The 13,022-nt window shown below is 44.5% G+C and overlaps 1 protein-coding gene across 1 annotated transcript in view; it reads left to right on the forward strand.

Annotated features, from left to right (window-relative positions):
• Positions 1-12,465, forward strand: part of VPS41 (VPS41 subunit of HOPS complex) — a 141,964-nt gene extending 129,499 nt beyond the window's left edge. The window contains exons 24-29 of the mRNA XM_080918301.1: positions 478-618; positions 1,617-1,753; positions 8,377-8,476; positions 8,580-8,624; positions 9,917-9,996; positions 11,810-12,465. Coding sequence (XP_080774427.1) covers positions 478-618; positions 1,617-1,753; positions 8,377-8,476; positions 8,580-8,624; positions 9,917-9,996; positions 11,810-11,890 — 584 coding nt within the window. The 3' untranslated portion in view covers positions 11,891-12,465. The remainder of the gene's footprint in view (positions 1-477; positions 619-1,616; positions 1,754-8,376; positions 8,477-8,579; positions 8,625-9,916; positions 9,997-11,809) is intronic.
• The last annotated feature ends 557 nt before the right edge of the window (positions 12,466-13,022 follow it).

Consider the following 13,022-nt stretch of genomic DNA (forward strand, 5'->3'; position numbering starts at 1 on the left):
AGATAATTCAGCATTTAATAGCATTTGCTGATCTTCCAGAAGATCCAGGTTCAACCCCTGGCTATCCAGGGCAAATGTGACTCCCTGCTATTCGGCAATTCTAGTTCTAGAGGGGTACAATGCCTTCTGGTCTCCATGGGCACCGGCACACACTCATGGTGCACAGACAAACACAAGATGCCCATATACATAAAAATAAGTAATGTATAAATAAAGAAAATATTTAAAATGAAGTGTGGACTCTAATAGAGTATCCTGCCTAGAGTCGTAGGGAGAGTGAATGATGTCAGTCACATAACACCATAAAAATATTTCACACAGTATGAGCACTACATAAACAGGAAATGACAGGAAATGCTACTGTCACTTCAGAAAGTCAGCCTTAGTCTTAGCTTTCGAACTTTGCAAACCAATAAAGAAACATGCTGTTCCTTTTCTAAATGAATAACGTATCCTACACTTCTTCAACCTACCTAGGCCGAATGGGAAACAGTCGAAGTGCCCTCAAGATGATTATGGAGGAACTGCATGATGTTGATAAAGCAATTGAGTTTGCCAAGGAACAAGACGATGTAGAGCTCTGGGAAGATCTGATTCTCTATTCCATTGACAAACCACGTAAGCCAAAGACTATCTAATTATAATATAATTATATTTATAATTTTGTCAGTGTAGATTGTAGCCAGTTATGTGAGGAAGAAGTATCTCAGGATACACTGGGCTAAATTATGACCAAGTGGGTTGATCAAGGACTTTAATCCCCAGGACTCACAGGGTGGAAGGAAACTATTCCCTTAAGTGGTCCTCTGACTTCTAACCTCCACACACACTCTAACCTCCACTCAATCTCTCTCTCTCTCTCTCATGCGCACACACACACACACACACACACACACACAAATTAATATAGATGAATAAACAGATAAATGAATGTAATGAAGTCTTAGTAGTAAAGCATCCACTGTAAATCCAGAAGTGGAAGTTCCGAGGTTTGGAACTGTAATAGGGCTCCTTTCCAGCCCTGTTCCATCCGCACAGTACTGCACCAGTTCTTAAGTGCTGCTGCCCAGCTCATCCGTTTGCACTGGCTCTCCCTTCCCCCTGCAGCTTTACCGTGATTTTGGTAGTGGCTGCTTTTAAGTTGGTTCTATTCTCATTTAAAATCAGCCTTTAAGACTTTCTATCTTGCAAGATACCTAACATGTTTGTAACTTGAGTTTTGTGACCATAGATAAGGTAAAACTCTCACGTCCTCTGTCTGTACAAGGAAAGCACAGTGTATGCTAACCTTGCAAAATACTAGTGCATAATTGCAGGGTGACCAGAGGTTCTCTGTGCTACCTGCACTCTGACAGTAAAAACAGTTTGGAAGAGGCATGAACAAAGGGGGTCACTTAACTTTTCCAAAATGTTCTCAGTTTCTCCTTTTGTCTTAGAGGAAGTTAGTTCTTATGAGTGTAACTCAAAGAGGATTGGTTTTGAGGGTTAATAAATTCACACTTCTTAACACATTTCTTGAAGAAATAGGTTCAGTTACTTTTGATCTAAAGATGGATTGTGAACAAAGAGCATTCTAAAATTGCTCATGTTTTTGATCTTAACATGGTGTTTTGTAGCATTTATCACGGGCTTGTTGAACAACATTGGCACACATGTGGACCCGATTCTCTTGATCCACAGAATTAAGGAAGGAATGGAGATTCCCAATTTGAGGGATTCCTTGGTTAAAATTCTACAAGATTATAACTTGCAGGTAAGTGTCACACAAATGGGCATCTCAGTGGGGACTCATTCACTTCTCGATAAGTATTTGTAAGCCAGTTGGTTGCTGGTGAGACTGCAGTTTGATATTTGGAAACCTGTTCAAATATAGAAACCGAAGAGCATCTCAGCTGCAGGAAGCTTTTTCACTGTGTGTAAATACAGCACAGAAAAAGGCATGAGAGTAAGGCACAACGGCTTCTTGAACGGACCACAAAAATGTTCTTAGAGAAAATAAATATTGTATCTAATTAAAATATATCTTCAAACACACGGAATAATTTTGCAGCCATTGAAGGAATCTGGTCTCAGAAACACACTTAAACACAGGATCTAATCAGCCTTTGTCTGATTGGTACAATGATGCTTCTCTATTAGCCCTTTAGTTCAAAATTTGTGATAAGAAAAATGGAACCCATATTTTCCTATAAATAATTAATATGCTAGTAAAGGACTGCCTGCTGAACTCAGGGTGATGTACCAAGAATCAACAAGAAAACCGGCAGAACAGATAACAGATGGTACTCTAGATACTGTTGCTTAGCAACCTCATAGCTGTAGTGAAGATATTCAGAAATGGGATGGAGATAAAGGTGGTCAGAGTAGAATCAGGTGAGAAATTGAGAAGCCGGAGCCTTGAGGAATTAACCAAATGGACTCTAAGAAATGGCTGGTGCAGACAAGGGGGACGACAGAGGAAATGTCAGCATCCTCATGGTCCTCGGGGAACTGTGGTCTGACTGCAAGGCACAACTTGAAAGGAGAAGGTTTTTTCTGTAGACTTGGGTGGACAGTCCAGAACCTTCACTTGGAACTGTATAGGGGTGGTTAGTTAAGAAGTATGTGTCAAGTTGAGACAAAGAACCGAGGCCTAATCCTAGACTCATAGTTATACCCAAAGCCTTTGGAGGGTTTCTGATAATCCTAGGGAAATTATTCAAGGAAGAAAGAAGAGAAAGAGAGCAAGGGTCTAAGAACTGACCGATAGGGGGGAGCAGGGAACAGAGAAATGCCTACATTTTGCAGTTCCCTAGGTATGCAGAACAGTGGTCCAGATAAGGAAGCATCATCTCAGGCTTGGAAATGGGTTTTGGGAGAAAATGGTACCATATCCAACCTCGTGATGCCCTTCATCCCCTGTGAGTAAGATTGACAGTGTCCTGTGTTTTGGTGGGCCCTTCCTTACTGAGGGATAGCAGAATATGCTGGAGGCATCAAGTCTAAGTGTATGGCAGAGTGTCTTAGCCATGGTGGCACCTGTGGGATGGTGGGATGCTTAGACTGGTGCTTAGAGCCGGGCTTTTGAGGTGAAACCAGGCTTCTGTTGCCAGGTCCCTATAATGCTGATGGCAGCAAAGACCTTCACTGTGCTCTTTTCTTGAAGCTCACACACACTGCTGTAGTCTCACTACTCTTTCTGTGAACAGATTTGCATAGTACTGAGTCAGCTGACATACAGAGCATTAGATACAAAACAGATGCTTCACATAAAAATGGTACTCGAGTAATGGTAAACCAGTATCTTCCTAACTATAAATGTATAGAGAGCTTTTCCTTAGTCCATGTACATATGCAGTTCGGTGGAGACCCAGAATTTTTTGCCTAATGGGTCCAGAAAGCCATTGTTACCCATCAGCCTCTGGGTAGAAACACTGCTACTAAGAGGAAGAGGGATGGGAAGGGCAGACTCGGGAGAACCACCACACTAGTTGTGCGCTCTCTCTCTCTCCTGTTAATTTTTATTAATGGCCATTTATTTATCTCCTTGTCTAAGCAACCTATCAAGGGATCATTTAAAAATATTCCAGGTCTCTGGAGCCTTGTGTTGTTCCCAGAAGGCTTCTCAAAGGCGTATTTTTATTTCATTGTATTGATCTTTGTTGCATAAAGCTATAATGTATGTTCTCATTTATAATGAGAGTACAAGTCCATAAATGTCCCAGATCTGAGGGTAGCATTGCAGGTCTCTGAATGCAAGCATCCTGTGTAGGACACTCAGCATGACATGCAGAGCCTTTACACAGAGGGCCTTGGTCACAGGTGTGCTGCCATGAAGTCTCAGTGTCCTTCTCAAACACACTACGCATTGAGGACCTAGGGTTCTATAAGGGGAGAGAGACTGCAGCAGCCAGCTGTTAACTCAAAGAGGGGAGTAGTTATGGGAAACCGGAACAGCTCTTCTCATGTGACCGTTTCCTACAGCTCTGAAAGGAAACAGAACTGAGCATGCTCAGTCCTTTGGATGCCGAGGAAACCGGAACAGCTCTTCTCATGTGAATGTTTCCTACTTTGTGACAAGACAGTTCTGAAAGGGAACAGAACTGAGCATGCTCAGTCCCTCGGATGCCGAGGAAGCTAGGAATGAGTACTTTGTTACTAGACACTTCACTTTGACAGACATTCTTAGGTCCATAGTGGGTCTATAATTAGCATTAGCCCCATTGCACAGAGTAAAAGACTGAGGTTCCAGAAAATTAATGACATATTCCTATAGGAAAATACTGAGCTAGTTTTAAACCCAGGCCCTCAGAGGAAATGCCATGCCATTTTCATTCGGGACTGCATCAGCTCTAACACATAATCCCTCAAAGCTCTGCCAATGGGGACCACTTCCTGGCCTTTCCATTATGATTACACCTCAGGAGAAAGACAGCCAGCCTGGATAAACTTCTTCCTAAAGAGGCAGGAGGCACCAGGACTGCCCTGGACTGCCCCTCTGAGCCCCTGTTGTAAGCAGAGGCCTGAGCCTGTGCAGGTCAGCAAGTGGTGTGGAATGAGTCCCCGTCCCCCAGGGCACTCGGTCCTTTCCAGGTCTGCAGAGGTGTTCTCCTGCACTAAGTAAACATTTGCTGTGGTCCCCACATAGTTTCCCGCGTAAAATTGAAGACACAAGTCGATTTACAGACATCAACAGTTGTCTTGCTCATCTTTTTTTTTTTTTTTTTTTTTGTATTTTTTTTGTAGGGGGACAGATTTCACTCTTATTATCTAACCTCTTCGTATTCTTCCTGAAATAGTTTTTAAACTCTCAGATTTCTAAAGTAAGCTTTTAAAACCAAATGATTCTTTTCTTTACAACTTACTTCCGTTGGATCTTGTCACCACGTTGGAGTGCTGCAGTGGCCAATGCCAGCCATCGTGCTCTTGGTCCATTAGTCCTAAAATTCTGTTATGAATTAAATACACTCATGATTTTAAAGTGTTTCGTTCTTAACTAAAAAGCAAACCTTTGGATTTTCTTCCCATTTTTTTTTCTACCTGGGCTTAGTCATTTTTGGTAATAATCCAGCCAGCGCAAAGCTGCCCACGCAGAATTGAAGCCCATGACACCAGTGACCATGGCCAGGCTGCAAGTGAGGAAAGTCATGGGGCTTGGAAGCTAGGTGGCTGGCAGACAGTGGCATTCCAAGGACAAGGACATGCAAACTGAATAAGGCAAGGCCAGCAAAATCCCAGCCTTGAGAGTCTTTTCAAATAGAAACTGCGGAAACTTGGCAGTTTTTCTAGCGCAGCCCCCACAGCAGCTGTTTCTTTGGAACCATAATGATTTCTCTGATATGTGGCTCTTTGCTGCTTTGTGAAATATATGTGAGGCTAGAATTTTCCATTTCCTTGGGTTTGTTATCCATGGTGATGTGCTGTGGAGGAATCGGGAAGAAAATACGGAGCAAACCTCAGGTCTCTTGTCAGTTGTCAGTGCCATAAGGAAGTTCCCATTCAGCTTTTTCATAGAACGTGGACCATCGTCTGTAGTCAGAGCTCGTTTCTTTAAACAAAGGGCAGTGGGAAAGTCCAGAGGAACAAGAGCTGAGAGGGCGAGGCAGGAAGTTGGCCTTTAAATGTGGATAATCTGGGAGAATAGGAAGAAGAGTCTCTAAAAGGTTAATATTCCTTCTGAGCAATGTCAGTATTTTTCGAGATAGAAATGGTATTATCCAGTTGAGGGAAGGCAGTAGTTTATCTTGGACAGAGTTCTTACACCAAAAGTATTGCTAAGCCGGATTGATAATCATGCAGCTCTTGCTGGCCAGATGGTGAGATCTTGTAGATGCAGAGATATCTCAGCTCATAAGCCTGTCGCCTTAATGCACTCATCAGTCTGGAAGGCCACACGCACAGTTAAGCTGCTGGTTTGCGTGTTCCATCCTGGTCCCTGGCTCCTCCATGCTCCTGTCATGGCGGCCAGTCCAGACTGAATCATAGTGAAGAACTTCTACCACCTTCCGAAAGGAAACGAGAGTCATTTTCCTTTGGGTATTTTTCATGGTTCTCCCCATCCCATGCCTAAGGAGAAGCCACTCCTTCCCGTTGGTATTCCACTCCTGTTGTTGTTCCTCATAGAATGAAGTGACCTTTCTTCAGACTCTTTCTGTCATATCTGTCTGCTCCATACATGAACCAGCCCTACCTCTTCCTTTCTTCTATCTAACAGTAAAAACTGGTTTTTGTTTCTGAAAGTGACATCAGAGGGAAGCAACAGAGAAATGAGAACACTGACAGCAGAGTGCGGATGTGTGAGGGAGCTGGCACAGCAGAGTGCGGATGTGTGAGGGCACTGGCACAGCAGTGTGCGGATATGGGAGGGAACTGGCACAGCAGTGTGCGGATGTGTGAGGGAACTGGCAGAGCAGTGTGCGGATGTGTGAGGGCACTGGCACAGCAGTGTGGGGATGTGTGAGCGAACTGGCAGAGCAGTGTGGGGATGTGTGAGGGCACTGGCACAGCAGTGTGGGGATGTGTGAGGGCACTGGCACAGCAGTGTGGGGATGTGTGAGGGAACTGGCACAGCAGTGTGCGGATGTGTGAGGGAGCTGGCACAGCAGAGTGCAGATGTGTGAGGGCACTGGCACAGCAGAGTGCAGATGTGTGAGGGCACTGGCAGAGCAGTGTGGGGATGTGTGAGGGCGCTGGCACAGCAGAGTGCAGATGTGTGAGGGCGCTGGCTCCCTGGTTTCCTGAGACTATTGCTGATGCTGAGTCAACGACTGTTGTTGTCAAAGGACAACACCTTCTGATTACTGCTTTACTGCGTCATATCAGTGACACCTAGAATTCTCTCTCTCTCTCTCTCTCTCTCTCTCTCTCTCTCGGTGCAGAGTCTTGGATTTTGATCAAATTAGACAAAAGTATCACTATACTTTTCCTTCTCTTGGGTTCTTGACTCTTGACAACTGACTTTGCTCCTGGCAAATACTGTCTGTAAGCAGACATGTTGTACCTGCTTTGTCCTTAGGCTTTTCCGTTTTCTTTGCAGCCTGTGGCCTAAGTTTGTTCCACAGGTTAGACCCTCCATCCATCACTGTTTAGCCATTGTGCCCTGGACATTGTCACAGTGCTTCCAGAGCCCACACCCCCCTACTGGAGGGGCTGAAAATGAGCTTAGTAGTTTGATGTTGGAGGCTAGCAGCCTCCCAGACTTACTGACCAGTTTTCTGAAAGTTTGTCAGCATTGGTATTTTGTAGACTACTTTCTTGGTATACTGTTTTCCCTCTTCTTTCTGTATGCTGTAATGACTTCTGATAAAAACCTTAACATCTTTTTTTGAAGAAAACAAAAATAATGTTGCATTTCTAGCAGAATCTGACAGGGCAGTTAAATTTAAGGACATCTATAAACCTAGCATTTTTGGGGAGTTGGGCCAGGAGGATCTCTGTAGAATAAAACACATTTTCATAAGAAGGATGAAAATGGAGGAGAGCTCCTCTAAAAGTAGTATCAAAAAGTAGTAGAAGAGGTAAGAAGATTAAAATCAGGAAGCCTTGCTTCTTGGAAATACTGAAAGCCACAGGTGCAGGGCTGTATCCATCAGTGTGGGTCCCAAATGTGTTCTGTCGTGTAACTGAAGCAGCCTGTAGCTGAAGTCACCCAGAGCCGACCGGGAACAGTCTCTAGCTGGAGTCACCCAGGGCTGGTGTTCTTAGGGTTTGCAGAGGAACCCAGGCCATTGTTAGGTTGCCATGGAGAGCCATGGCTGCTTGCACCCTCTCCCGTTCCCAGTGATGTCATGTTACACTGTGGAAGAAAATTGCATATCTGGGTTTTGAACTGAGAAACCAACGGGGCACTGGAGCACATGACCTACAGGCACAGGTAGTCACAGGCTTCTCTGCACATTTCTCATGCATCTACTGCCTTGCTCATTGTGGACCCAACATTTGTCAGAGAGTAGATCGGTTTATTAAATGACTAGATGACTTTGAAATGACAAGTCTTCCATGCTGTGCAAAGATCTGAAGGTTAGACTCCAAGTCATTAAAAAACCAAAGTACCAGCAAATACCCATGGTCCTCTATGGCAACCACATAGAAAGTACAGAAGCCTGTGAGATAGCAATAGAATTTTAGTCTCTACATGACTTTGAAATTTGTGTTTGATTTTACTAATACCACAATGTACTCATAAAAACAAATAAATTTCAAGGAATAATACCTGGCTTACTGGACAATGTTTGGTGGGCAAAAGAGCGAGTTAGTGTCTGTGGTACTGTATGATTCCTCAGATGAACACACTTGAGTTACTAAATGGAGTTAGTGTCTGGTACTGTATGATTCCTGAGCTAAATGAGCACATACTTGACTTACTAAATGCACTTTCCTTTTAAACATGTGCATTAGATTCTGCTTCGGGAAGGCTGCAAGAAAATCCTCGTAGCTGACTCTTTGTCGTTACTGAAAAAAATGCACCGAACCCAAATGAAAGGCGTTCTGGTTGACGGTGGGTAAATCTGGAAGGACACCCTGAGCCCTGTGCCATGCTTCCCAGAGAGGCCAAGCAAATGGCAATGTGCTTAACCTGTGATGTGTGTGTTCTCTTACAGAAGAGAATATCTGTGAATCGTGCCTTTCTCCCATCCTCCCAACAGGTAAGGTGCTTAGAAGGAAAATCATTTCCCAAATACATGTTCATTTTGAGTGGAATGAAGATTTTTAAATTAGCTAATTACTGCCTGAAAATTATACAGCTTCACAGATGAAGGATTTAAACTCCTTCCCTGCTCTTGTGAATGCTGCCGTTCCTGACAGTCATTATCAGCAGATGGAAGCTTTGCCAGAACCCACAGGTTCTTCACACCCTGCGGTGGTCAGTTCTGGGGCCTGTTGGCCTGAGAGCCAGTGTTTCCAACAAGGCGATGCCAGTTCAGCCTGTTAGGGGCTGAGATGTAAACCTAACTATCCGTCCACATAGTTCTGCTCTGAGTCAGAATCTCCACACGGATGTCTGGGGTCAGTGAGGAGTGGCTCCATCGTCACTGCACTTCTAGGTACCCAGACGATCCTCGTAGAAATACTGACTGAAGCTTCTGTCTCTTCTTCTTGGTAGATTGTCATAATAATAAAGTGATCTGTACCAAAAGATTATCCAGACATGAGAAAAGCAAACTCATAATTTGAGAGCAGAAAAGCATCGTTGTCAGGGTTCTTTAAAATGCAAGTTTAGAATGGGAAAGCTCCAAGGTGTCAATGTTCACAGGCACTGGTGATAGGAACTGTGTGTCCCACACCTCATAGAGCTTGGGAAGTCATTTCACACAAGCGCTCTTCCCGAGGGAGCGGGTTAGCATTTTCTGTAAACCACAGCCCTTTAGGTGGCCTTTCAGTGAAGGGAGTCGCGAGTGGCCTGCGAAGTTCAATCCTCAGCCTCTCCTGTGGCAGGCAGTATGTCTTACCAGAGCTCATCCAGCCACACAACAGAAGCAGGGGAGTGGACCTGACTAACCAGAAGTTAGGTGCAGAGAGCCCGGGATCCTAACCCAGTTCTGCCTCCGGCCTCAGCAAAGGTGAACTGAAAAAACTCTTCTTTTTTCAAGCTACACACTGGATTTCAGTATGTGTGAGTTGGCATGCTGGTCAGGACACACACAGGGACACATATATCTTACTTTTTCAAATGTGCATCCCATTTGCTGTGCAATTCTGCTACATTTGTTACTGTGGTAACTGATGCTGAGGCCAAGTAAGTATCCTGTAAATTGTAGTTATAACAAGGTGGCTTTAGTTCAGTTCTGTGCTTGGGCTCCTCGCCCCTCAAGGTGTTTTGTAAAGAAGCCTTGTCAAGTGGAGCCTGTTGCTAGGAATCTCGCTCAAAGCTGGGTTAACTCTTTCCTGGTCTGCCTGTTGCACTGAGTTTCTCTCCTTCTGTCCCTGCCCCTTGTAGATGCAGCGAAACCCTTCAGCGTGGTGGTCTTCCATTGTCGGCACATGTTCCACAAGGAGTGCCTACCTATGCCAAGTCTGGTAAGTTGTCAGCCAATCGCTGCCAAAGGAAAAGAGATGTAATCACAGAAACCACGACTAGAACCCACCACCCTATGGCTCCGGCTTTCTTAATTCTGACACACAAGACACTTGGTCCTCTGCATCTTACTCAATCTCTGGGTTCTGCATCCATGGATTGAACCAACCTTGCATCAGCAATCTTGGAGAAAAGCTGCACTGTACTAAACGTACACTTTTCCTTTTTTGTGTGTGTTTATTCCCTAAAGAAAAGTATAACTGTTTATAAGCATTACATTGTATTCTATATCCAGAGATATTTTAAACATATGGGAAATATCCATAAACTGTCTGCCTTTGTATATAAAGATGTTCTAGTTTGTCTGTTAATTTCAAACAACATTAACAAAACCCCAACTTTAGCATGAAAGGGTTTTGGGGTTTTGGGTTTGTTTGTTTCTGTTGGTTGGCTGGCTGGCTGGCTGGTTGGTTGGTTGGTTGGTTGGTTGGTTGGTTGGTTGGTTCGTTCGTTCGTTGGTTTTGACCTACAAGTTAGAGTCCATCATGGAGGGAAGCCAAGGCAGGAATATAGAGGCAAGAACTGAAGAAGAGACCATAAAGAACATTGATACTTATTCAACCAGCTTTATCTAACCTAGGACCATATGCCTACTAACTGCAGAGCTTGACCCTCCCTCATCAGTTAAGAAAATGCCCAACAGATATGCCTACAGGCCGACGTAATAGAGGCAGCTCCTCTGAGATTCCTCTTCTCTGAGGGTTGTTACTTGTGTCAAGTTGAGAGAAAGACTTAAAAGCTAACCAGAACAGAAGGATTTGAGTATGGGTTCTGGTCTCTGAAGAGGGTACAGGAGTCTTCTCAGAAGCCAGCTTTATCACTTAGGTATATTGTTTATATTTCAAATGTGACAGATACAGTGTACTATGGGTCACATAAAAGCATATCCACTTGCGTGAATCCATGGTGTTGGTTTGATGCCTCCAGAGCAGTGTTCTGTGTGGTAGAAAACACTTTGAAATTAGTGGGGTTTTCTCGGCCTGCCTTGTGTGTGAAGATCCTGTTATCCCCACTATACAGAGCTGGCTCTTCTGTGATGTCCCCACTCCACCCACTTTGCATTTCTATGTCATGTGCATGTGTTTGTACATACATGTAGAGGCCAGATGACTATGTCAGATAGCCCTTCTCAGGAGCTGTTCACTTTGCAAGGTTCTTCTCTCCGGATTACAGGACTCAGTGGGTTGTCTGGACTGGCTGAGATGAGCAGGGATAGAGGACTCAGTGGTAGTCTACACTGGCTGAGATGAGCAGGGATAGAGGACTCAGTGGGTAGTCTACACTGGCTGAGATGAGCAGGGATAGAGGACTCAGTGGGTAGTCTACACTGGCTGAGATGAGCAGGGATAGAGGACTCAGCGGGTAGTCTACACTGGCTGAGATGAGCAGGGATAGAGGACTCAGTGGGTAGTCTACACTGGCTGAGATGAGCAGGGATAGAAGACTCAGCGGGTAGTCTACACTGGCTGAGATGAGCCCAAGGATCCAGCACCAACACACCAAGCATGGGCCACCACATCTGTTTGCATTCTGTTTTGTGATTTTTAGCCCATGGTTTCTGAGGCCTTTGTGCTTATACTTTACGACTGCACCGTCCCCCCACCTCGCTTGTGTCCTTTGAGCTGCATGAGTCCTGCCCCAGCTAAAACATCCTCTACACCTCTTCAGGGCCCTCAGCTCCCTGCACGATGACAAAATCACATTTCTGAATGTACACGTAGACACTTTTAACCCGTGTTTTAATGTTGTTTTCAGAATGCTCCCGCACAGTACTGCAACATCTGCAGTGCTAAGAACCGTGGGCCTGGAAGCGCCATCCTGGAGATGAAGAAGTAGGCCTGCCTGCTTCCCTGCCGGCCTTTGGCTGCTCTACTCCGGTGACTGTTGGACCACAAGGCTGTGTCAACACAGTGCTGTTCGGTGGTGTGTTCAGGGTTACTCCATGTCAGTTGTGTCTCCAGACCTTCCTTCCAGAAGCTGCTTCTTGTCACTGATGGAGAAGCCAAAGTTATTCTCATGCCATGAAATATTTGGATTGATAATCAGTATTTCATGATTTGTTTATTTGGCTTATTTAGTTATCAAATCAAACCCAAGTCTCAGAGTTCAGTGACTTCATTAGACTGTAGTCACAGCACCAGGCATGAACTGCGCTGCCGAGGACACAGCCAGCTGTAGGCAGCCAAACGTTCTGGTCACAGTCCTGGCATACCTGGCTGCACTCTTTGTCATTCACTGTGGGTAGCTTCCTAATATGCATTTGGTGAAACACTGACAACTGTCACTTGTTCAATGACATGTGGGATACCATTAGCTGATGTCCTGTAACTTTATGCTAATCTGACTCACTGAGTTATCTGGCCTCATCGGATAATCAATATTTGTTGAGCAAATAAATGTTTCCCTTCTCATTTTGAATTCTTTATTGCGTTGCAAGCACACCAGTGCCCTTTAAGGAATAGATGTGAGTTTTGGTACTTTAGTACTTGAGGATGTTAAGTCAGGAGGAAACCAGGGACCCTGTCAGAGTTAAGTGAGACTCTCCAAAGAAATGGGAGGGTTGGATGCCAGGGATAGACTTAAGATGTATCTCATTGCCCAGGGGGGGATGGGCTGGAGGTGTGACTCGGTGCCTTCAATCTGTGTTGTTCTTAACGTTTCCAGTTTTATGTAGAGATTTCTGTCACTTCCTGTGCTGTTTGGAGCAGGTGCACGTCCAGAAAATTAAACAGAACTCGTGAAGGGGAGGATGGTATTGGGTCCACACATTCTGCTTCCGAGGAAAAGTACATCAATTCCTAAATCACATTTGGACAAGAAACCCTAAGTACATAGAAGGAGGTAGTAAGCTTACTTCAACTTTAAATAACTGATCCAAGATGCAAATAACAAAGTGTATTCATTCCCTTTTCAAAAATACCTTAAAATCTCTAGAACACGATTGTGTTGTAAACAAACAGCACCACCC

This window comes from Micromys minutus (genome assembly GCF_963924665.1).
Source record: "Micromys minutus genome assembly, chromosome: 6".
NCBI classification, from domain to species: domain Eukaryota; kingdom Metazoa; phylum Chordata; class Mammalia; order Rodentia; family Muridae; genus Micromys; species Micromys minutus.